The sequence below is a fragment of the Nelumbo lutea genome, chromosome 3 (genome assembly GCF_056320005.1).
Source record: "Nelumbo lutea isolate HS-2025 chromosome 3, American lotus-T2T, whole genome shotgun sequence".
Classification (NCBI taxonomy): Eukaryota; Viridiplantae; Streptophyta; class Magnoliopsida; order Proteales; family Nelumbonaceae; genus Nelumbo; species Nelumbo lutea.
Genome location: NC_142686.1, coordinates 51,081,085 through 51,105,808, shown reverse-complemented (window position 1 = coordinate 51,105,808; position 24,724 = coordinate 51,081,085). Strand labels below are relative to the sequence as shown.

At 35.5% G+C, this 24,724-nt stretch overlaps 1 protein-coding gene and 1 long non-coding RNA gene across 8 annotated transcripts in view; both read right to left on the bottom strand.

Moving 5' to 3' along the window:
- Positions 1-1,390: 1,390 nt before the first annotated feature.
- On the bottom strand, positions 1,391-1,699 carry LOC148864913 (uncharacterized). Its single transcript, XR_016110082.1, has 2 exons — positions 1,560-1,699; positions 1,391-1,450 (listed from the first exon to the last, which is right to left on the bottom strand). It is a non-coding gene; the product is annotated as an uncharacterized LOC148864913 (long non-coding RNA).
- A 3-nt stretch (positions 1,700-1,702) lies between these two features.
- LOC148864912 (myosin-9-like) overlaps positions 1,703-24,724 on the bottom strand; it is a 139,272-nt gene continuing 116,250 nt past the window's right edge. For 3 of the 7 annotated variants that reach the window (XM_088978884.1, XM_088978887.1, XM_088978891.1), the window contains 9 exons: positions 21,394-21,626; positions 4,110-4,224; positions 3,963-4,013; positions 3,722-3,866; positions 3,350-3,505; positions 3,066-3,216; positions 2,826-2,969; positions 2,240-2,367; positions 1,703-2,018 (listed from right to left, as the gene is read on the bottom strand). In XM_088978884.1, coding sequence (XP_088835010.1) covers positions 3,434-3,505; positions 3,722-3,866; positions 3,963-4,013; positions 4,110-4,224; positions 21,394-21,626 — 616 coding nt within the window. In that variant the 3' untranslated portion in view covers positions 1,703-2,018; positions 2,240-2,367; positions 2,826-2,969; positions 3,066-3,216; positions 3,350-3,433. Of the gene's footprint in view, positions 2,019-2,239; positions 2,368-2,561; positions 2,970-3,065; positions 3,217-3,349; positions 3,506-3,631; positions 3,867-3,962; positions 4,014-4,109; positions 4,225-20,875; positions 21,121-21,393; positions 21,627-24,724 lie in introns of those variants that run through there. The other 4 variants (XM_088978885.1, XM_088978890.1, XM_088978888.1 and 1 more) reach the window with 4 other exon arrangements.

The following is a 24,724-nucleotide window of genomic DNA, read 5'->3' as shown; positions in this document are numbered from 1 at the left end:
GATAAGGTTTAGATCAGATTGGATCCAAACCAAAACTGGTCAATTGACACCCCTACGGGTAAGTACATCTATCCTTGTTCTTTTGACATAAGTGAGCAAATTTCCAAAAGGTTCAGTTTGGAAGGAGTATAAGTACAAATATGTACAATGCAAATACATAGCACTCTACATATTTGTATTTGTACTCCTTCCAAACTGAGCCAAAAGATCCCCCTTTTTTTTGGTTATGGCAGGAACATTTTAGTCCTACACAATTTGGCCAATTTCCTCCCCTCCATGGGTAACTTAGACAAAATCATTATTTTTATTATAATTTATATTTTTTATTAAATTTTGGAGAAAATTAAATCTTAAATTATTTATTTCATTTTTTACAATTATTACTCTATTTGAATTTTTATAATAATAATGTTCAATTTTTTAGTCCAAAACAGTCCAAAAGTGGTCAAATTGTCAAACCAGACACCTATACACTTTCATATTGGTGCATATCAGGTCGATACACACGACTCATGGGATATATACTCATTAGGGGCATAGCTAGTATCTATGACCATGGATGTTGATACAATACACCATATATTAATCCTTGGGGATAATGGTCATTTCTGCTGTATGCAGCCATCTGGAAATCTTCAAACTAATGCTGCTATCGGGTCTAAACTGATACCTCCATTGTTGAAAATAAACTTTGATCGAACTTTTAGGTACTAATTACTCTGGATTAGGGATGGTTGGACCATTTTTTGGTGGTTGAACAATATGTATCCACTCAAAATTCCATAAATGCACTGATAGGTCAAGATTCTAACCTGGAGCTCAATGATGATGCACCTATAGATCTATGCACATGAACACTTTTATGTATGGAACCTGAACTGATTACAGAACTCCAGTTCAGTTGAAAACATGATGACCTTTTTTCCTTTTGATGGTTTGAGACATCAACTGAATGGACAAATTGAATAACAATATCTGGAGATAGTTGCTCTATGAAATTAGTGCATCATTTGGAAAAGACAACATTCACCCTTCATGAACAAAAATAGCGAGAACTTTTGCAATACTAGGGGAGAAAGTTTATGCATCATTATATAGAGACCAAGGACGTTTCCCTTTGATAAATTACATTACAGGTGGCAAGGGGAAGACGAGAAACAGCCTTACTCCTCCAAGGTAGAAAGATCATCATACCCACACCATGAAGTCCTTCAACAACTGAATGGACTCTAATGGAACTATGCGGCCAATGAGTAAGATGCCGTGGAATAGATGGAGGGATACCAAAGAGAACCCATCCAAGCCAGTAGCTATACGAGAAGTGATTACTCAGAATGTGTTAACAAGAACAAGAAACCTGAATTCTCGTGAATTAATGGTGGTGGTTCAATGTCAGAGATGTTAAACTGTTGCATTGACTTTGATGTGTCATCAACCGAAAAATGGTATGCTGCACCATGAGTAACACAGAAGGGAGAACAGCAAATACCAGTAATCATATTTTCAAAACATCTATTGAAGGCAGGAGAACATGCTGAAATGGCTAATCTTGTACTTACCTTGAATCATCATCCAATAAAAAAGAGTTTCTGACAGCATTGTTGGAATCTTCAGTCATCAACACCCTCATGTTGGATATAACCAGTCAGAGACATCCCATCGGATAACTGACCATGGTTACGCACTGTGAGCTCTTGCCACTGAGGACTTGAATATTTTCATACCTCATTATAATGAAGATGATGATCCAAACCTAGTTTGTATAATGGTATCCATAATAACTTTACATCTGAGGATACACTATGCATGCCATACTTGTAATCCCGGCACATTGTGCTAATCCTGTACAATTGCTGTATACTGAGCACCTCTTGTTGGCAAATAAAAGCTTGTTGAGATCCAAGAAAAGCACAGGCCAGGAGGAACAAATTTCTTTCAAATCCTCAAGAAAGGTCATTCACTGGACACATATCATGGCTTATTTCATCGGATATTTTGTTTGGATTTTGATGTATGACCTGAAACATGGCAAAGTAGCACATATCAAAAGAATTTTAATATCTTACCAACTTTGGGACCCAAAGGGTAATTTTTCCTTGTTTTAAATGTTTAATTTTATCTTTCCTCTGCAATATGAGGAATCATCTTTCTAATGTGATAAACCACTTGTGCCACTTTTCAGTATGCTAAGGTCTGTAATAAAAGTTGTGGTAGGCAACAAGCAATAGAGAGAAAGTACACTGTCTGATATGCTTCAGCTCATCCCAAGCTGGACCAACCACATCAGTTGCCTTATAGCATCAGTCTTCTAGCTCAGCTAAACCTGCCTTAACATATTGACCATTTCTAAAGGAGCAGCACTCTCACCTTAATAAAAGGCCAAGCAAAAAAAAGGATATCATTATAAGAGTCAATAATCATATTAAGTATAAAAGCACTAAACATGAAGGAAATGGGTATAGACATCATAGCTGTTGAATAACTGTACGTTGATGAAAGAAAATATGTATGAAAACCTTATGGACTAAAAATAATAAGGGAACCAGAAAATCACGAGGTATGTTAACCAATTTACTTAAAACAAAATGATGAGGCCCCAATTAAGAGTTCAATTAAATGACAAAAAATTCAGAGAAAAAGTAGCAGATTTGGCCAGTTAGGTAATCATGACAACTAGTAATTTGAGCATTTTGAACCATTTGAGAATGTAGGATCTCATAGACTATGCCATTTTTCAAAACATCCTTCCCAAATGGCTTTACATTCAGAAAAAAAAAAGAAAGAAAAATGAAGAGAAGAATGGATATTCAAGAAACTTTACTAACATAATTTACTTTTGATGTATTCAAGAAATGTCCAAGGCTCTTCACAATTCCTCGCCAGTGAGTAATCAGAACTTGTTGAGTTGCTGCATTTGCAAGAGAACGGGGTTATCCCTTAAAAAAGCTTGCTCTAGAGGTTCTTGGTGCCTGCATTGTCCAATCCATGAATTGAAAGAACATATTATGATAGCAAGGATAGCAGGAAAACCACTATTTTAAGTGTCAATTAACAGAGCTGGATACCTGGATGCTCAACCCAAGCTATAGAGAAATTTCTTTCTTTAGATTTTTTGGATCATGTATATTTTCTACATATGCTGCGAGTTGCTGTTTGAAAAGTAAAGGAGGATATTTAGCTTCAAATTGGTACAAGGTGTCTGCGCCACTAGCCAACCTGACATTGACAAAAGAAAGATTAACACCTTGTGGAGTCCCCAAAAACTCTTAAGAACAATTATTTACATTAGAAGATATAGGCATAAAACCATAAAAAAAACCCTTTGATTCAAAATGAAATTCCTGTTTACTTGAATCATCATTCAAAACAAGGTAGCTGATGATGACCGACGGTGTTGTGGAGCCATACCATCTGCACTGCTTGCTTTAAGTGTTCACTGGAGTAGTAGTAACAAAGTTGATGAGTTGGACAAACAGTAGACTAGCATATCATTGTTACCCTGGGTCTTTAATAGTTAATACATAGAGCAGGTTTAAGTTAAGAAAAGGTATGTTTCATGTTCAGAAAATAAAAAAGGAAAAAAGAACTATAAAAACCTATAAACAACCATAGAAGATTGGATGGTTCAAACCTCAATAGCATGTGCAATTGTCTGAATAATCTGGTCAAAAAAAAAAAGCTAGTCCGATCAACTTTGAAAGAAGGCATTTGTATATGATACATGTGAAAATTGGTCTTCTCCAACTGAAGTCTTGGTGCTGAGCAATACACCTTCTGAGCAAGTCTTTGTTCTCCTGCTGTTTCTCATTGAGTGACTTTTGTGGTTGTAAAAGTTCCCATGGTGTTGATAATGAACTGTGAATATCCTATAATATTTCACAGATGAAAATGAAAATATGAGCAAAAGAAAATTTAGATGAATAATCTGAAAATATGATAACCCTGAAAAAATTTCAACTTACAAAAGCAGTCTTGTGATCACCCCCCACAATATGGCCACTATCAGTACTACTCTGTCAATCAATAGAGAATAAAAATATCACCTAAAATATCCATGAGGTGAAAAGCTCCACTTCATGGTTTGCAAAATGGTTCTCTGTTAGGAATACCTGGCTAATTGATTTAGAGCATCCTGAGAGGAACTTGTTATTGGGTGCCATGGAAAGAGCTTTCTGGTGGAGAACTCGATTTTCTGACACCAAGTTGGTAAGTTTCTCTTTGAGCCTAATTACAAAAGAATAGGCATTCCGTTAAATGATAACAGTTCACATAAAATGGATGTCTTCTTAGTAGGTGGCATTATGAATTACGTTTATTTGAGGTATGTCATCACATGTAATATTGAATCAAGGATGCATCGGTTCCAGATGCGGACAAATGATATCATTAGAAGAAAATCTCGGTAAACTAAATAATCCTGCTTAAATATGCAATATCATTTTTTTTACAGATTTGACAAACTCTTGGTAATATTTGAAGTTATTAATGTGCACAGATAAATTGGACCTTCTATATGAAATAAAGGATAATCCCAAAATTAGAAATTAAAATTGAATGTCAAAACTTATTTCATATCTACCTTGCTCCTAATGTATTATTTTCCCTGAATAAAATTTTGTTTTATACTTGACATTAGCTTTAGTTTTTGTCCTTTGTTGACGGGGCCGGATCATGGTTGTTTTATTTGTTTATGGGCCTAATTCATTAAATTGTTATGGTCCCTTTTTATTTGGGCCCTTAGATCTTTCTTATTGGGCCTATGGGCCTCTTGTATGTTATTTCTTTTAATGCTTTATGTTGCTGCCACATTTTGAGGGGCATATGTGTAATTTAACATTTAATTACCAAAGAATATAAGTACCAGTGGGGATCTCATTAGACTTGACAGTGCTCCTCTTCTATTGATTTCAACTTCTTCTACCCTTCTTCCCCCTTGCTGTTCTAATCCTATATTGCTTATTTGTCTTTACGTATTATTTTTTATTTGATTTTATTTGCCAAAACCAACTGGTTAGTATTACAGCACACTTTCTTTAGCACTCGTAAATGATTCTTATGCAATCTTTGGACCCGATGACTGCAGAATGAATTAAAATGTATTGGTCGAACCCTTATTTGAGTCCTAGTTGTTGGAGTTTTTGGTGTGTTGGTGCTGCCCTCGATCTTCTATTAGGCAGAGTCCATTCATTCATCATGATCATATTGCTTCTTCGAAGTATGTAGATTGAATAATGCTTTGGCATATTCAACTAGGTCATTTGTCTTTTGCTTCTTTGAGGTCATTCTTTCCTTAATTATTTTAGTTTGTTTCTATGCCTAGTCTTAAGTGTGAAAGTTGTCAACTATCCAACCATTATAGAAACACTTATATTTCAAGAAATAACAGAGGCAATTCTCCTTTTGATCTTGTTCATATTGATGTGTGGGAACCATACCATGTTATTTGAATGGGTGGATACCATTATTTCTTGCTTTTTGTGGATGATTTTTCTCACTCTTGGACATACTTGATGTGTTCCAAGGATAATGTTCCTCATTTGGTACAACAATTTCATCAAAATGGTCTTTACCTAATTTGGTATTAGGGTCAAGGTGCTCTGATTTGACAATACTAAAGAGTATTTTGAAAAGAAAAACAATCCTCCTTAATTGAATTCTTATGACATTTTCTATTAGAGTTATTATGCCTACACTCCACAGGAAATGGAATTGTAGAGCACAAGAACAAACATATTCTTGAGGTTTCTAGGGAAAATTATAATTAGCCATCATCTTCCTCTTCGTTTTTGGGATGATTTTGTCCATACTACTATCTGTGTTATTAATAGAGTTCCTTCTCATGTTCTTCATTTTGAAACTCCGTTTAGCATTCTCCATTCTAGGGATGATGCGTTTCCATTCCACTTTGTGTCTTTGGTTGCAGTTATTGTCAGAGACAGATATGAAGCAGTAACAGAGAGAAAGGATAGCAGATTTGTGGGAGTGTCAAAAGTGGGACTCAACATCCAAGGAAGAGATATTTATATAATAAAAAGGAAAAGCACCAAGTTGTAATTATTATACAAAATAGTAGTATACATAAGAAACTAGAGTGCAACAAATGTAAAAATACAAAAATAGCCTTCTCGGCTAACTCCAACTCTTTTTATCTCTACACTCCCCCTCAAACTAATGCGTTGGAATAAGCATCAGTTTGTCCATGAGAAATAAATGTTGTACACGAGTCATTGCCTTCGCCAATAGATCAACAAGTTGGAGGCCAAAGGACATGTGGGGAAGAGAAATAGTGCCATGGAATCTTTTAAAGGCATGGAGAAGATCGCGAATGAAGTGGCAATCAACTTTGATGTGCTTTGTGTGCTCATGGAAGACAGGGTTGGATGCGATTTTGATTGCACTGACATTATCTGCAAAGAGGGGAATAGAAGGTGGTGGCTCATGTAGTATGTCATGTAGAAGAGCACGAAGCCATGTAATTTCACTACATACTGACGACATAGCTCGGTATTCAGCTTCAGTGAAAGACTTTGATATTGTGGATCGTTTCTTACATTTTCAGGAAATGAGAGAGTTGCCCAAGAAGACATACCGGCCCATAGTGGATCGTCGAGTGTCTGGGAAACTAGCCCAAACAACATTTTCATAGGAGAAGAACAGGCCGTGAGATAAAGCTCCCACAAATATCTAATGATTTGGTGAACTGCAGACAAATGTGGTTGTCACGGAGACGACACAAACTGGCTCACAATTTGGACTGCATAAGATATGTTTGGCAGTCATAGTGAGATATGTTAGACTACCCACCAACTGTCGATAGAGAGTAGGATCCTCAAGAGGAGAACCATTATCCTTACTGAGTTTCAGATTAATCTCCAAGGGAGTATCAACAGTCTTGGAGTCACCGAGGTTAGCCATTCTAACAAGGTCCATTGCATATTTATGTTGGTTAACAAAATAACCATGGGAATTACGATTTACCCCTAGTCCCAAAAAGTAGGTTAAGGGACCCAAATCCTTCATCTTAAAGGATTCACTAAGAAGTCATTTCAAATCAGCCACTCATTCTAAATCATTTCCTATAATGATTATATCATCAACATAGAGGAAAAGAATTATCATACCTTGATTTCGATGTAGGGTAAAAAGAGAATAATCTAAGGAGCTTTGGACAAATCTAGTATCAATGATGACAAAATGGAATCTTTTAAACTAGGCCCTAGGTGCTTGTTTTAGGCCATACAAAGACTTCTTGAGATGACAAATAAGATGTGGGTCTCTACAATATCCAGGAGGAGGTTTCATGTAAACAATTTCCTTCAATTCCCCATGTAGGAATGCATTTTTCACATCCGTTTGATGAATTGTTTAGTTTTTAGCTATAAAGATGGTTAGAAGAGGTTTGACAATAGTCGTTTTTGCTATAGGAGCAAAGGTCTCCTCATAATCTATCCCATACTCCCGTTTATAGCCCTAAGCAACAAGTCTAGCCTTGTACCTATCTAGACTCCCATTTGAGTTCAACTTCACAAAGTAAACCCAGCGGCTACCAATGAGAAAGGCTTTAGGAGGAGCTTCAACTAGATCCCAGGTGTCATTCTCAAGAAGGGCTTGAATCTCAAACCATGGCATCTTTCTAATGTGGAACTCCTACATCCTGTTGATAAGTCTTTGGGATATCTGTGGTGGATAAAATAGCAGAAAAGGAGCTATTATATAGGGAATAACCATAGCAGTCAGGAGGATGAGAAATTCTAGTAGAACGATGCTAAGTGGGTGCAGTGGGTTTAGGTGGAGGGTCAGATGAACTTACTTGAATAGTTAGAGTAACCAGATCAGCATCTAGTGGTGGAGAGGAAAGGGGGATAGGTGCTGATGTAGATCGTTATTTTTTGAAGTAAGTCTGGAGTTGCTGCAAGGGTGATGTTGATGGAAATGTCGCTTACCAAAATATAGGACATATGTCGGAAGTGTCAGAAATGTCGAGGGGAAATATTGTAAAAATTAGATATATTGTGGAAAAATTATAATTTATGTAGAAATATGCAATGATATTTTGTAAAATGATAAAAGAAGCATTAATACATATTTCTAGACTATTATCTTGTTCCCAACCATTATATAAAGCTAAGAAACTAAGATCAATAACAAATTAGTAAATGATGATTTACTAATTTATTATGCATTTTGATGTTTTTACAAGGCTATCCGATATTTTATTTTCTTATTTTTAATTCTGATTTATTATAAATTGTAATATATTTATTTCACACTAGTTAATAGAAATTCTTTTATTCTGATTTCTTAAATATTAAAGTTATAATGCATTATGTTTTATTTATAAATTTAATAAACTGATTCTCCTTTTGGTAGTTTTAAGGTTATGATATATTCTGATTTCTTATAGAACTTAATGAATTTATTATGATTTTTAATACTAAATTTATAATAATCGTGATTTAGTGTAAAATTTAGTAAATTTATTCTGATTTTTTATATTAAATGTAGAATATGATTTATTATAAAATTTAATAAACATTTTCTGATTTTAATAAATATTTTAAAAATACTAACTAGTTAATATTTTATTACTTGAAAAATATTTTATGTTTTATATTATAAAGTAATTAATCTATTTGAAATATTTTATTAATGGAATAATTTATATTAGTTGATTCTTTTTTATAAATATTCTATTTGAAATATTAAATAGAAATTATTAATGGAATAATTTATATTAGTATATTGCATTATATTAATATAATATACTAATATATTATACTATTAATGTATATTAGTCGACATCCCGTTGACATAATAGGAAAAACTATCTTTTTTTTTGTTATTTGGATCGATTTGGTCGGCATTTCTGAAATATAGGAAATGTTGACCGAAATAATGTTATTTTTATATTTCCATCCATTTTCATGTTGGTGAGCCTTGACATCGACATATGTCGGGCAACATTAGCGAAATGTCGCGACATTTGAAACCATGGATGTACTTGAGGAATCTGTAGAAACAAAGTTGTGAAATAAAGAGATAGAAGGGGCAGGAAGTTTAATAATATGCTCAAAGAACGACACATGCTCAAGAAAGATAACATTACGAGAAATCCGAATGCGACAAGCTTCTGGATCATAACAAAAGCATACAAAGCTGCCTGTGTAGTTAGCTTGGCGCATTCATGGGGTGAAAGATGAACAAAACAAATACAACCAAAAACTCTAAGTATTGATAGGTTTGGTGGTTTGTGAAAAAGGGACTGAAAAGGAGAAGTGTTATTCATGACAGATGACGGAAGAGAGTTTGTAAGAAACATAGCAGTGCTGGCCGCCTCCACCCAAAACCAAGAGGGAACATGAGAATCTTGCAAGAGGGTTCTAACCACACTCAATATGTGTCTTTTCTTTCTTTATGCTATTCCATTTTGTTGATGGGTTCTAGGACAGGACTTTTGGGACTGAATCCCTTGTTGTTTCAAGTAGGTTTGAAAATCCCCATCAAAGTACTCTCCCCCGAATTTAACCATAGGACACATGTCTTGCCCTAAAACTGGGTAGCAACATAAGCATGAAATAGTTTTAATGTAGGGTAAACTTCGGATTTCTTGCAAAGAAAATAAATACGCGTAAAACAAGTGCAATCATCAATAAAAGTCACAAAATACTTGTATCCTAATCTGGAAGTAACTGGAGACGACCAAACATCACTATGTATCAAATAAAAGTGAACTGTTGCATGCTCGAATAAGAAAGAAACGGTAAAATATGACCTTTTCTCAAATAAGTAGTGCCTGATTTATTAACATTTTAAGTGGAGCAGTAGAAATTTGTAAACTACCAGAAGCAAACAAATAATCAAGTTTCTTAGGAAATGGGTGACCAAGGCGTCTATGCCATAAGTTCCAGTCATTGTTACAACTAAAGAATTGAAAATCAGAAATAGTAGAAAGTAAACAGGAAGTAGAAACAAAATCAACTTTCTTCTCAAACTCAAAAGCAAATAGTCAACCCAGTCTAAGCCTCTTCCCCTTCACCTCCCCAGTTTGTTGCTCCTATATCAAACAACCATTAGAGGAAAATAAAGTAGTGTTACCATCTTCTACAAGTTGGGCAACAGAAATCAAATTGGTGGTTAATTTGGGTATAAATAAGGTCTTGGGTAGGTGAAAGTAAGAGGACTTAGAAGTAGATAAGTGTAAGTCACCACAAACAAGTATATCTAATTTTTCACCATTTGTAGTGACAATATGTCCATTAGAGAGATGGGGTTTAGGAGACTGACCAAAGGAGGGCCCTGTCATGTGGTTAGAGGCACTAGAATCTATGATCCAAAGGTGGTTTGATGAAGGGAAGAAGGTAGGAGACTTACCAAATAAACCAATAGAAGAGAAGACGGAAGAGATAGTTGAGGACATAAGCTGCCAAATCCTTTCTTTAGACATACCATTGGAATTATCATTATGTGATGCCACCGAAGTAATAGAGGATAGGCATTTGAAGTCTCTCTGAAAGTCTGATAGGCTTTATAAGACCCTTTCTTTTGATTAGACCCACTGCCTTTTGGTGGTCAAGTAGGGAATTCTATAATGATATGACCCTGTTGCTTGCAGTAAGCACATGTGTTCTTCTCGCAGTGTGAACAACATGTCCAAATTCTATGCACTCATAGCACTGGATTCAGGAACAATAGTATTGCAAGAAAAACATCTTTGTTAGGATCCTTCCTGCCATCAATAGTATTTTTTGTAACTAACCTGGTTTCTTCTCTCAATATCTCCCCAAGTAATAGTATCTAGGTCTGGAAGAGTCTCTCAGGTGAGAATATCAGACCTAATAGCTTCAAAATCAGGTCTAAGATGCATTAAGAAATGCATAATTTTTCTTCTATCAAAGTGAGCCTTCATGAACTTCACACAACAATCTAAAGGATTTTTACCCATGTGTACTAACTCGAACTCAGTCCAAAGGTTAATGAATCCAGCATAGTATTCTTAAACTTTTCTCTCCCCTTAATGGTATGAAAATATGCTGACTTCTATCTGATATTGTCTAGAGAGGTTTAATTGTTGATATACCTTCTCAAGGTACTGATACATCTCATGTCAACTTCAACAGATTCGAGAATCCATGATGCAATATTTGCATTGTCAATCTTCCATTGGTTTAGGGCTTTAATGTCTGAGTCATCAGGTTTGGGTGCAGTTCCATCTAAATACCCCCAAAGACCCTTAGCTTCAACATGAAACTGAAAGTTGAACTTCCACAAGGCATGGTTCAATCCATTAAATTTGATTGGAAGGACATCCATTCTTTCTGAAGCCATTAATAGTGAAACAACAGTGCTGATTTTCGGAAACAATATCAGGATTCAAAACAGAGAGAAAGAGAATGGAGTACCTTTCACTAGAGTGCCCAAACCAAGAGAGGGATCAAAACCCTTCTTAACCAATCTGAATCCAACCAGGCTGAAAGAGATCACAAGGACTCTTCTGATGTCTCCAATCGGATTTGATGTCTCCAAGTACACAGGTCTAAGGAAAAGAATAAACTTGGTGGCACAAACTCCGAGGTTTCAGGTCTGTCCATTACTGATCGAAACAGCCTTAAGAAGAGATATTCAGGGGCATAAAAAGGGGTTCCCAAGTAATGATAGGACGACCCTTAGATGCCAAGTAAAGCAGAGAGCAAAAGGCAACTCAGCAGATCAATTAATGACCTACTCTGGTACCATGTCAGAGACAGATCTGAAACAGTAACAGAGAGAAAGGATAGCAGATTAGTGGGTGTGTCAAAAGTGAGACTCGACACCCAAGGAAGAGATATTTATATTAAAAGAAGGGAAAGGACCAAACTTTCCTTAGTATACAAAACAGTAGTATACATAAGAAACAGGAGTACAACAAATGTAAAAATACAAAAATATCCTTCTCGGGTAACTCTAACTCTTTTTATCTCTACAGTTATTTTGTCCATTTTCTTGACCCTCACCAATCTAAGTTTGACCCTAAATCCAATAAATGTGTATATTTGAGTTCTGGATCTGATAAAAAGGGGTATTGCTTCTTTTAACCTATTACTAGGAGGTTTAATTGTTTCCAAGGATGTTGCATTATTTTTTTTTAGTCTACTCCATTATTTTTTGGTGATCTACATAGGGGGAGACCATACATTTACCATCTCTAAGCCTGCTATTTCTCTTCCTTCTTCTGTTCCTGAGCCCTCTATTTTCTCTTCTACTTGCGAGTTGCTGGTCTAACAACAAAGGATGAATATAACTTTAACTTCCTTTGAAAATGCAAGTTCAAGCATCCTATTAACCACATTTCTTCTGAGCTCTGATCCTCCTGCCATTCCTGAGGTACATACTAGTTCTAACCTAGAACCTCCTCAGTTACATGTTAGTCCTTCTGACCTTGATCTTACTAATGGTTTTTGCAAGGATAAGCGCCATCATACTATTGCTCATAGTACTACTTATCATATTTCTTATGATCATTTGTCCACTACATGTAAGTCTTTTCTTGCATTTGTTGCATCTGTTTTCAGCAAAAGGAATGTAGCTAAAGCAATAGATCAAACCTAAGTGGAGAGAAGCTATACAAGCAGAGATTGAGGCCTTTCTAAAAAATGAGACATGGAACATTGTTCAATTGCCAAAGGGGGAAAACACCTGTTGATTGTACTTGGGTGTTCATAGAAGCACAAGGCATATGGCACCATAGAAAGGTACAGACAATGCTTGGAGATAAAATCTATACCCAATCCTATGGGATTGACTATGAGGGAACTTTTTAACCTATTTCTAAGATAATGTACTCTTATCTCTTGTGGCCCATTAATCTTAGCCTTTCTATCAATTGGAAATATAAATTGCATTCCTTATTCATGATGATCTTCATGAGAAAGTATAAGTATAGATGGATATACCACTTGGCTTTATAGTCACCAGCTAGGGGGAGTATTTGTAAGCTCAAGAAGGCTTTATATGGGCTTAAATAGTCTATGTGGATGTGATTTGATGTAGCCCGAGTTCCCTTCTTGAAGGTTGGTTATACTCAATGGTGTGATCACACTTTGTGAAGAGAACAGGGCAACACATAATAGTTTTGATTGTTTATGTTGATGGCATTGTTTTGACTAGTAATGATGAGGAGATTGCACAGCTTAAGAGGTTTTTGAGCACAGAGTTTGAGGTTGATTTGGATAGCTGAGACATTTCTTAGAGATTGAGGTGGCTTAATCTAGGAATGGTATTTATATTTCTTAGTGAAAGCATCTTCTGGATCTGTTTGGGGACACATGAAGGTAGGGGTGAAGCCAGTAGATATTCCTATTGATCTTAATCATAGGACTAGTGTATTGAGTGAGAGTTGCTCACTAATTGATGTATGTATCAGAAATTGGTTTGGAGAATCTTATAATTATGTATTATTGACAAGATATTGCCTACTTTGTCAGTGTGGTAAGCCAATATATGCAAGAACCCCATACAACACATTTGGCAGCAGTATAAGGTTTTAGAAAACTTGGAGACCAAGCATGGTAAGATAAGGATTGAAGTGTATACTAATGTAGATTGGGCTAGTTCTATTTATGGTAGGAGGTCAACATTTCGTTTGTGTAATCTTATTGGTAGTAACTTAGCTTCTTGAAAGAGAAAGAAGCAATTTGTTGTTGCTCCTTATAGTGCAAAGGCTGAGTATAGATCTATAGCACATAGTTAAGCTACAAAGTGCTCTTGGAAAGTTGGGAATGGTGGACATCTATTCCCAACTTGAGGGGTAATGTTGACAAGCTTGGATTATAGTTGTTTTATTTGTTTATGGATCTGATTTTTAAGTTGTTATAGTCCTTTCTTATTCGGGCCCCTAGTTCTTTCTTATTGGGCCTTATGTTCTTGTATGTTATGAGGAACATACATGTAATTTTACATTTAATTATCAAAAAATATAAATAATAGTAGGGATCTAATTAGCTCCCACCCTATAAACTACTAGTCTTTTATTAACGTCTACTTCTCTTCTTCCCCTTGCTGTTCTAAACTTCTCTTGCTTATTTTTTTTTTTACATATTGTTTTTTACTTGATTTTATTTTCCAAAAACAACAAGTACTTTTTCTTATTTCTTTAGTATTTGTTGGAAGTTAGCTAGTAGGATCTTTTTGTTGATTCACCTTCACTACCATTTATAAGCATTTAGATTCATTTTTCTTCTCTTTGTATGGTCTAAGAAATATTCCATGTGGTCTCAATTTCTTCTAAATAATATTAAGTAACCAAGAGTACTGATGAAACTTGTTGGCATTTTTACCATAACCTAATTCACATGTGAAAGAGTGTGGAGTGGAGGGGGAAGATGTAAACTAGGACTAGCGGAGCTAAATGACTCTTATAAGTTGGTTATGTCAGTTCTTTATAAACTTAATTGAAGAACATATGCAATGTTTTCTATTTATTGCACTTTCTTAAGGAAAGTAAAGCTAAATAAAAGCATAAATTAGATATTGTCTAACAATCTAGAGTTCCTATTTGGCAATGGAAGAGACATGCGGTTTTCTTTGTCTTTGGACACATAAGAAATATCTCTAATGATTCAAAATGAACTAACACCAACTAAATTATGAAAAAAGACACTAGAAGATTATATAGAGTTATATATAGTAGAAATCACTGACCATAGATTTAGTTGAATTTCTTGTGAGAGGAAAAGGGGAGGAAGATAAAGATTTCAGTAGTAGAGAAGAAAAGAGAGGGAGAAAAGAGTAGGAAGTCAACCAGGATTCTTGAATTAACCCTAGCCGCCAACCCCTCATTATATTTATACTGACTTAAAGGATGAGATATTACAAGGATGCCCTTATTAGGGCGGATACTAATGTAGCTGAACAGTCACAACTTAAAAACATAAACTAATGGGCCTAAAGCCCAACAATTTCCTAACTAAATAGCTTAAAATAAGAATAAAAAACAACTAGGCCCAACTCAACACTCCCCTTCAAGTTGGGAGTAAATGTCACACATTCCCAACTTGCGTATATCATGCTCCAGCTTGTTCTTTGCAACACCTTTTGTGAGAACATCTGCGAGCTGCAGATCAGAAGCAATGTATGGAAGATAAACTTATCCAGAAGTTACTCTTTCTCTGATAAAATGTCTATCCACTTCAATGTGCTTAGTTCGGTCATGCTGGATTGGGTTATGGGCAATGTTAATTGCTGCCTGGTTATCACAGTATAACATCATTGGTTCTTCTGCCTGCACACCAATTTCTTCTAATAGGGAACGGATTCAGAGAAGTTCTAAAACTCCATGTGCCATGGCCCTGTATTCAGTTTCAACACTTGATCTTGCCACCACTGTTTGTTTCTTACTCTTCCACGAGACAAGGTTACCCCCAACAAGGGTGCACACTCCTGAAGTTGATCTCCTGTCATCAAGGCATCCTGCCCAATCTGCATCTATATAAGCCTCTAGTTTCAACTGTCCATGATCATTAAACAATATGCCTTTGCCTGGGTGTCCCTTCAGATAAGCAAGAATCCTGTCAACTGCCTCTCAATGCTGGACTCGTGGAGCATGTATGTATTGACTTACCACACTTACTGCATAGGAAATGTCTGGTATTGTCATACACAAGCATAGCAGCCGACCCACAAGTCTCTGATATTTCCCAATGTCCTTTACTGGTTCACCTTCTGATGCATTGGTTCTATGGTTTTGATCAATAGGGGTACTGATTGCCTTCGTTCCAAGCTTCCCTGTCTCTTGAAGAAGATCCAAGACATACTTCCTTTGAGAGAGAAAAATTCCATGTTTTGATCTTGCAACTTCAATGCCTAGGAAGTATCTCAGTTCTCCAAGATCCTTAGTTTCAAATTCTTTATGTAGATTCCTTTTTAGACAATCAATCTCACTTAGGTCATTCCCCGTGACAACAATATCATCCGCATAAACAATTAGGACTGACACCAAAAATCCCCTTCTCTTCACAAACAAGGTATGATCAGATTGAGTCTGAGTGTATCCAAAAGCAATGAAGGCCTTTTTGAATATGTCAAACCATGCTCTGGGAGATTGTTTCAAGCCATAAAGTGACTTCTTAAGCCTGCATACCTTTCCATTTTCAGTATCACTGTAAAAGCCAACAGGAAAGATTCATATACATTTCCTCTTGCAGATCCCCATTTAGGAAAGCATTCTTCACATCAAGTTGAAACAAGGGCCAAGAGTATGAGGCAGCAAGAGAAAGAAGTATCCGAACAGAGGTCATCTTTGCAACCGGTGCAAAGGTCTCTAAGTAATCAACACCATAGGTCTATGTGTACCCTTTTGCAACAAGTCTTGCCTTGTACCTTTCTATACTTCCATCTGCCTTGTATTTTACCGTGTAAACCCATCTGCATCCATCTGTCTCCTTGCCTTCTGGTAGATCCACAATGTCCCATGTCTGATTCTTAATCAAAGTTGCCATCTCTTCTTGCATGGCTGTCTTCCACTCAGGTTTGGAGAGAGCCTCACTAACACCCTTGGGTATAGACACTGAGTCAAGGGAGGAAAGAAAAACACGGTAGGAAGGAGAAAATCCACTGTAGGATAAGTACTGTGAAATACAATGAGCAATACACTTTCTCTTCCCTTTTCTAAGAGCAATAGGAAGATCAAGTTATCTGTAACAGGGTTAGTAGAACCAATGGGAACTGAAACAGTAGCGGGACCAAGGGGAATACCTGAATCCATGTCATTTGAATCTGGAGTCTCCAAGGAATCGACAGGAAGTGATGTGAGTTTTGCTGCAGTGGAATCAACCTCCTTGTGAAGTCTCTGCCGTAAGTAATGCTGAGAAGCAGGACACAAAGGAGGTGGTAAGGTAGGTGACACAGGATGGCCAAGCACAGGAGTAGACACAAGGACTGGAACTGGGAGAGGAATAGACTGCTGACTCACTTCCCCAAAACACTCCCCCTGAGAAGGATTCTTTGAAAAGAAGTATGTGGATTAAAAAAAAGTGACATCCATGGTAACATACCGGCTCCCAGAGACTAGATCATAATAGCAGTATCCTTTCTGATTTTTTGTATATCCAAGGGAGACACACTTCTCTGCCTTGGGGTCAACCTTTGAGCGGTGAGGACCAAGGACATGTGCAAAGTAGACACACCCAAACACCCTGAGAGGAATATGAAACATCTCCTCAGGAAAAAGGAGACTGAATGGGGTGTTGAATCCAAGTATACAAGAGGGCACCCTATTAACCAGATATACTGCTGTGAGAACTACATCACCCCAAAACCAAAGTGGAACTGTAGATGTGCTCATCATGCTTCTTGCAATCTCAACAATGTGTCTGTTTTTCCTTTCTGCAACACCATTCTACTGTGGATTGTAGGGACAACTGCTTTGATGCACAACACCATATTCTAATAAATATGAAGCAAGGTGTTTTTCAAAATATTCCCTGGCATTGTAGAAATAGGCTGCAACAGGTCTATCTCCCTGCCTTGTAGAAATAATCTGATTTCTTAACTGATAAGCCCTAGCAACATTCTCCCTCTGTGAATAGGTTTCTACAAGCCCATCCCATATTTCCTTAGCTGTATTTGCCCATAAAAATTTTTTACCTACATGGGGCAACATGGAATTACATAACCAAGTCATCACCATATAATTCTCCTATACCCACTAGGAGTTGCTAGTTTCAGGTTTCACTTCCTCACCAGTGATATACCCTAATTTCCCACGAGCACCAATGGCCATCTTTGCAGATTGTGACCATTCTAAGTAATTTGCACCATCCAACCTAATTGAAGTAATGGTCTTAGTCTTGAAAAGGTCTCCAACACCTCCTCCCATTGGTCCTATTTCACTCCCGGGCTTATTTTCAACTCCGTGACCCTCCATGCTTCTCAAAATGTAAAGAAAATAACTGAAATATGTAACAAGATCAAACGAAACATTTCTGGAACCAACAACACCTTCCTGGTGTCCTGGATTGTCTTCCCACAAAATATTCCTTTTCTGTGGGACGGGAGAAGAGAGAGAAGAGACAACTGCTCTCTCTAGAAGCCTCCAAATCAGGCAGGACTTGAACCGCCCCTTACATAAAACTCCAAGGAACCCTAAAAAATTAGGGCACCACTTCCTAGCTCAAAATTGAAGAGTCCAACAGAAACAAGACTCTTCCCCTTTCTCCAGTTTTTCCTGATTTTGATGAGAAACCCTAGACCAGTTACAGGGCACACAAATCCACCAAAAAATCCAAAAACTGGGCTTACCTGGAAGCTTCGATCAGCCTCTTAAATCACCATGTAGTCGGCCGATCTAGGGCTGCATGAGGAAACAACTCAAGGAACCTTCGGCCTGCTCTTGTACCAAGTAGAAATCACTGATTGTAGATTTAATTGAATTTCTTGTGAAAGGAAAAGGGGAGGAAGATAAAGATTTCAGTTATTGAATTTCTTGAATTAACCCTAGCCGCCAACCCCTCATTATATTTATACTTAACTTAAAGGATGAGATACTACAAGGATGCCCTTAGTAGGGCAGCTAATAATGTAGCTGAACAGTCACAACTTAAAAGCATAAACTAATGGGCCTAAAGCCCAACAACTTCCTAACTAAATAGCTTAAAATAAGAATAAAAAACAACTAGGCCCAACTCAACATATATAAAACAGAAGCACCATTTGTAGTTGTCTACAATTGAGTATTTATGACAAGATTGAAGAAACTTCAGAACTTGATCATCATTTATACACGCCAAGAAGATATGAACCTTCTTTGTATGAGAAAGACCATCCTTGTCATTTTTTATATGAATTCATCCACATTGATGAATGGAATAAGATGAACTCTATTTCAAGAATGACGAGTGCTTCAATGGGGAGCATTAGTGAACTCTATTTTCGACAACCATTTGACAATTATAGAACTACCTATGCAACAAGTTTGTATATTGGTAAAATCATTGTTGAAACAAAAGTTTCGTCAATTAATTTCATTTAACTTCATATCTTTTTTACCCACATACACATGAACCTTTTATCTATCATTCAACTCTTCAAACTTTTATCTTTGCATCTCTTTTTGAAAGTGGTTTTTAGATGGAGAACAAATTTTTTGGATTCACCATTGGGCAAATTTTTTTAAAAACCCTTTTCTTTCTTTGATCGAATTCCCTCTCTATAGACCAACCCATTAATTTGCAGATTTTCCCGAATACCATCTCCCTATCTCCTTTTTTCCTTTTTATTTGTCATGTGAAGAAGAAACTCAATTGTGTGGATTGAAATGATATCTAAACTGCCCAATTTGTTCAATCATCTAGTTTTTTTGGAAGATCTTTGCATGTGTAAGTGTTCTAACCATCCTGAGGACGGTTATTGGTTTTGCTAGTAAAATTTGTTGACCTTTCTTCTTAATCAATATGAATTGGTGTTATATTGGGAAAAGTATTCATATTACAACCTGATTAGAATTTCAATTAATCCTTTCAAATAATTTGAATACTATGAAATTCAATAACAACTCATTAGTCATTTTCTTCTAAAATATTCAGCCATGGATTAGTATATTGTCATAGAGTTGTCTGAAAACCTATTTGGCTGAAGAAGGAATAAAAGTAGAATATAAAAGAGACAACAAGAAAAACAAACAATACAAATAGTTTGATTCTCATAGGAAGATGCTTTTAAGCAATGAAGGCTTACCAAGGATAGAAGAGGATAACAGAAATCTGAAGAAAAGGATTCAGATGGCGCTTCTTGATGCAGACCTTCCACTGGTACTGATGTAGGAGGGGGGATATCTTTCAATGATGGACTTGCAAAGTCTGCATGATATTACAAAAAGAATTCGAGAACAAAGAAAGTACCAAAATAAGATAGAACAAATGAAACATTTCCCTATTAAAGTTTTTAGATTTGTTTTTCCTTTTCTAGTAGAATAAACATTTTTTGATAGTTCTATGCACATAAGCATTTTAAAGATTCAAAATCCTACTCCACTTTCAACAAAGACACATGTAATAGATTGCCAAAATGATTTTATTATGGAAAGTAAAATTTTCACAAATACATGAAAATGAAAAAGATGCACAACAATACCTTGTTAATTAAATTGAAGTGGGATGGCATATTATAGGAATTAGTGAGGATCGAACACTCTGACAACCCAATCTCAAGATTCTTGGCTGAAAAGATAGCTAGGTATGAGCAATGTTCCAAAAGTTGTAATCGTATCGTAAATTGTAGAGAAAGTTGAATCGAATTGAGTTGAGAATCATAACATAAATGGTAAGATTATTTATATATTTTACAAGCTTGTGAAAAATTAAATATAAATATACCAAAAGAGTAAATATTAAAAAGAATATGGTTATAACCTATTTTTAATCCATATCTTCCATATATGTACCTAAAACAATAGAATTTAACACTTGTAAAATAGAAGCCTGATATGATAAAATCACATTTAACTTGAAAGTAAAAAAAATTACATACAATGACCATTTAGCCTATAATGTGATGTAAAACAAAATCAATGTCTGGTCTTAAATAACATAAATATATAATTTTCTAATAAGGGCTTCAAAACAAGTCTCCCTTAACAAAAGTAAATATAAAAAAAAGTAGAGATGTAATTTTTAATTGGATTTAATTGAATCATAGTCACATGTAAGAATTATATAAATCGAAAGATTTATGAATTAAATGGTAGGATTCAAACAAAATCATAAGACTTTTTGCAGAAAAGCATTCAAACATCTTGCGATTTTTGTTTGAATCCTATGATTTGATTCAAACAAGTAAAACGGTGAATTGGACTTTGAAGAACTAAAAGGAAATGATATATGAAAAAACTTGAAAAGAAGGTTCTATATATGAGATATAAATAATTTTATTATCATTGAATTTGTCCATTAACAATCAGAAACTAGGAAATGAATACAAATTACTTGAGCATGGGTAGTATAGCCTATGGTGTTAGAGATCCTACTTTTTATTGAACTTGTGTCTAAGGTAGAATGAACAAGAAAATCTGCTACAACAAATTGAAATAGAAAATTCATCAGAAAAAGTCATCGAATGCCCCCTCCCGATCACTTTCCCAGTCATCAGGTCCTACACAATGCAACCATCACAAGAAGAAAAACATAATATAGTTAAGACCGACAGAAAATGTGGGAACAAAATTCACATCAATGGCGCAGAATGATGAGGAGAAAGTGACAAAGAAACTTAAGAAATTAATGAAGTAGGATATTTCTCACCATTAGTAGTGAGAATCTTCTTATGACCTTGATCACGTGGACTTAGACTCTGATGCACTTGTCATGCAAATACACCAAAATCTAAGTATTGAGTAAGAGTGACACTAATGATAACTAGACTGACCTGAATTTTCTGCGGCTGAAAGATCCTGAAATATTAGGTGGAGAGTATTGGGAATTAAAGAAGATGTGGTTTCTGGAGTAGGACCCAAGGCTGGAAAAGTGAATTCAGAGGCATCAGAAGTAGCATCAACCTGATCATCTCTATCAATGCTTTCTGAAGACGAACTTGAGTTTGATGATGTATGCAAAATCGTTTTCAGCTCTGATATTTGATCTGAGAAGCATTGAATCATCCTGAGATAAAGTAAATCATATTCTTTATTAGTCTCAAAACATGCGCTATACATCTATATTTTTATTAATTGTAACCTCTATAAGTTAATAGTTTATAGAGAGATAGTTAACAAATAAGGTGCACTGAATTCCTCTACATCGTCTTCTTGGTACTTTGTTTTGTTCTCTTTCTATTGATCCTATTTTACTATCATATTAGTTCTAGTGATGAAGGTCATAGATATAAATTAAAATATTTTCATGGTTATGATTGATTATATTTGTGACTTAATATCTTTTTCATCAGTAACAAAAAAAGGTTCCTAGAAAAATGGAAAGTGCAAAAGAAGATAAGAAAATACATTTTAGTGGTATTCAATATTATGATGCAAAGTGGCATTCAATTTGTTGAAACAATGCATCATAATTATGAGGTAAGACATATGAGTCCAACTTCCCCACCAATAAACAATCATTAAGGGATTTATAATGGCCTTCTATCAGGATTGCTAAGAGATCATTAAGTTGGATTTGCTTAGAGTGTTTAGAGAGTTTCATAGGAGGGGTATAATTAATCCAGGAAAGAATTCCACCTTAATTACCCTGGCACCAAAAAAGTCTATCATCCGAAGGATTTCGGGCCAATCAGATTATTTACTAGCATTTATAAAATAATTGCTAAGGTGTTGCCTTTGAGGCTTAAGAAAGTTCTTTCTTCAATTATCTCTCATTACCAAGTTGCTTCTATTCAAGAAAATAGATTGTAGATCAAATTATTATTGTAAATGAATGTGTAGAGGCCCAAAGAAGATCAAAGAAAAAGGGAGTAACAATTAAATTGGAATTGGAGAAAGCTTATGACCTTGTGGATTGGGAGTACTAAATTAACAGTATGAAAATTTGTGGTTTTGGAGAATTGTGGTGAAAGTTAATCAAAGGATGCTTGCAAACAAGTCACTTTTTCGGTGGTTGTGAATGGATTGGTGGTGGATTTTTTGAAATCATTAGAATTTTAAGATAAGGAGACCCCATTACCCTATTCCTATTCATTTTAGTGGCAGTGGTTCTTAGTAGGTTGATTTCTAGGGCTAGCCAATTGCAACTTCTTAAAGGTTGGGTGGTGGGAAGAGATAGAGTGATGGTTATGTTACACTCTTTTCTTTCTTTCTTTTTATTTATTTTTTTATCAATTTGGGTCATTATACTCCTAAGGCTTGGTTTATGTGATCCTGCTCGGTCTGTAGTAGTCTTTTGTTATTCAGATTTTGTACCTTTTTGCAGCTCCTTGTTTTTAGCAATTTGTTTTTTAATCAATAACTGTAACTTTCATTAATTAAAGACCAGAAAAATGTGTACAAGTACAGTTGAATATGAAACAGATTATCTCCAATACCAAATTATTACCATTGGGCCCAAAACATTTGATTTCTCCCAATCCCTTCTTTTGCCAAAGCATCAGCCATGCTGTTAGCTGTTATTTGGACCCATTGAATTATTACATCCATACCCCTAGTTATCCATTTAATTTTCTTTATCTCATTTTTATACATCCATAAATCGTTCCCTTTATTTTGCGGCCAATTAACCACCAGTTGTGAATCCCCTCATATAATCCACTTGTGCTCATCAAACTCCTTTTTCTTTGATTGCCCCTTCCACAATTTCCATTACTTCAGCCTCTAATGAATTCCCAATGCCAATTGGACCTGAGAAAATTGCCACCACTTGACCTAACTCATTCCTGAACAAGCCTCCTACCACTGAGGGGCCTGGATTCCCCATACTACTGCCATTAAAGTTCAGTTTATGTACCCCTCAGTTGGTTGGGTACAAGATATACTAATGTGGAGCTTTAAAGATGATGAGCTGGCTACTTCCAGATACTTCCTAATAAAAGTCATCCACTGAGAAATCTGAAAATAGTTCTAGAGACTTTAACCAGTGAGTAACTCTAACGACTAAGTAGAAATCTGCTGAATTAAAAAATATGAAAAAAAGTAGTTTCTTGAAGAGAGAAGGAAGAGAGAAGGAGAAGAAGAGAAGAAAAGAAGTTGAAAGAAAAGAGAGCAATCATCTGGCCGCCCCCTTCACTTATTATTTATACTAAAATAATAGAATGGTACAAAGATAACTATGCCCTTATAGGGCGGCAAAACATAAAACAGCATATATAACACTCAAAAAACATAATAAAATTTGGACTCACATAACTACTGTGGTCCCACCTCCTATCTAACAACTAACATACAACATCTACTCAGAAAAACATCATAAAGCTAATTAATCTTCAACAACTATGCATTCAAGGTCTCATTATTCCTCCTTTCAAGGAAGATTCTTGCATTCCCCTCTTCCTGAAGTGTCCAGGTTACTTCTCCATATGACTCCACCTTTCTTCTTTGGCCAAACAGAACAAGAGGGAGGAAAGAGGCTTCACACTTACTAAAGTTATACAATGTTGTAATTTTAGATATTCACTTGGTAATTTCTGTTCAGATGTTTTGCATCTTCTATGGTCTCCTATTTGTACTTTTTAATTTTTGGATTTATATAACCTGTTTGCATCTTTGTCCAGAAGTTGTTGTCCTTTTACTAGTTTATAGTGCTTTATGATCAAGTTTGTTTTTAATTTTTTTTTTAATTTTCTCTGCTAATGTCCCTTGGAAACTCTGCACACATTTTGAAAATTTTCTTGCCAAATTTAGAATTGCAAAGCCTCAAATTATATGTTACGTATTTCAGACCTGATTTGAATACAGAATTTCAGCCTACACAATTGTTCATTTCATACTTGACTTTAAATTGTATAATTTCACTTCACTATTACTTGTACAAGGTCTGTTTTAAGACTCCTATTTTTATTTTAGTCTTAATTTGTTACCTAACATAAAGTGCTACTCCTGGATTTTTTACTTGTTTCTAATCTGATTTGCATCTATAAATACAACTCATTTTTTTTATTATATGTTAATGCACTTGGTATAATTTCACTCACCTCTAGTTAGATATTCTCTACATTTATTAGACAGATCTATATTGTTCTTATTTTTCTTGGAAACAGCCTCTGTGTGTTCAGGGGTAAGGCTCCGTACATCTGTCCCTCCCAAGACCGCACATTG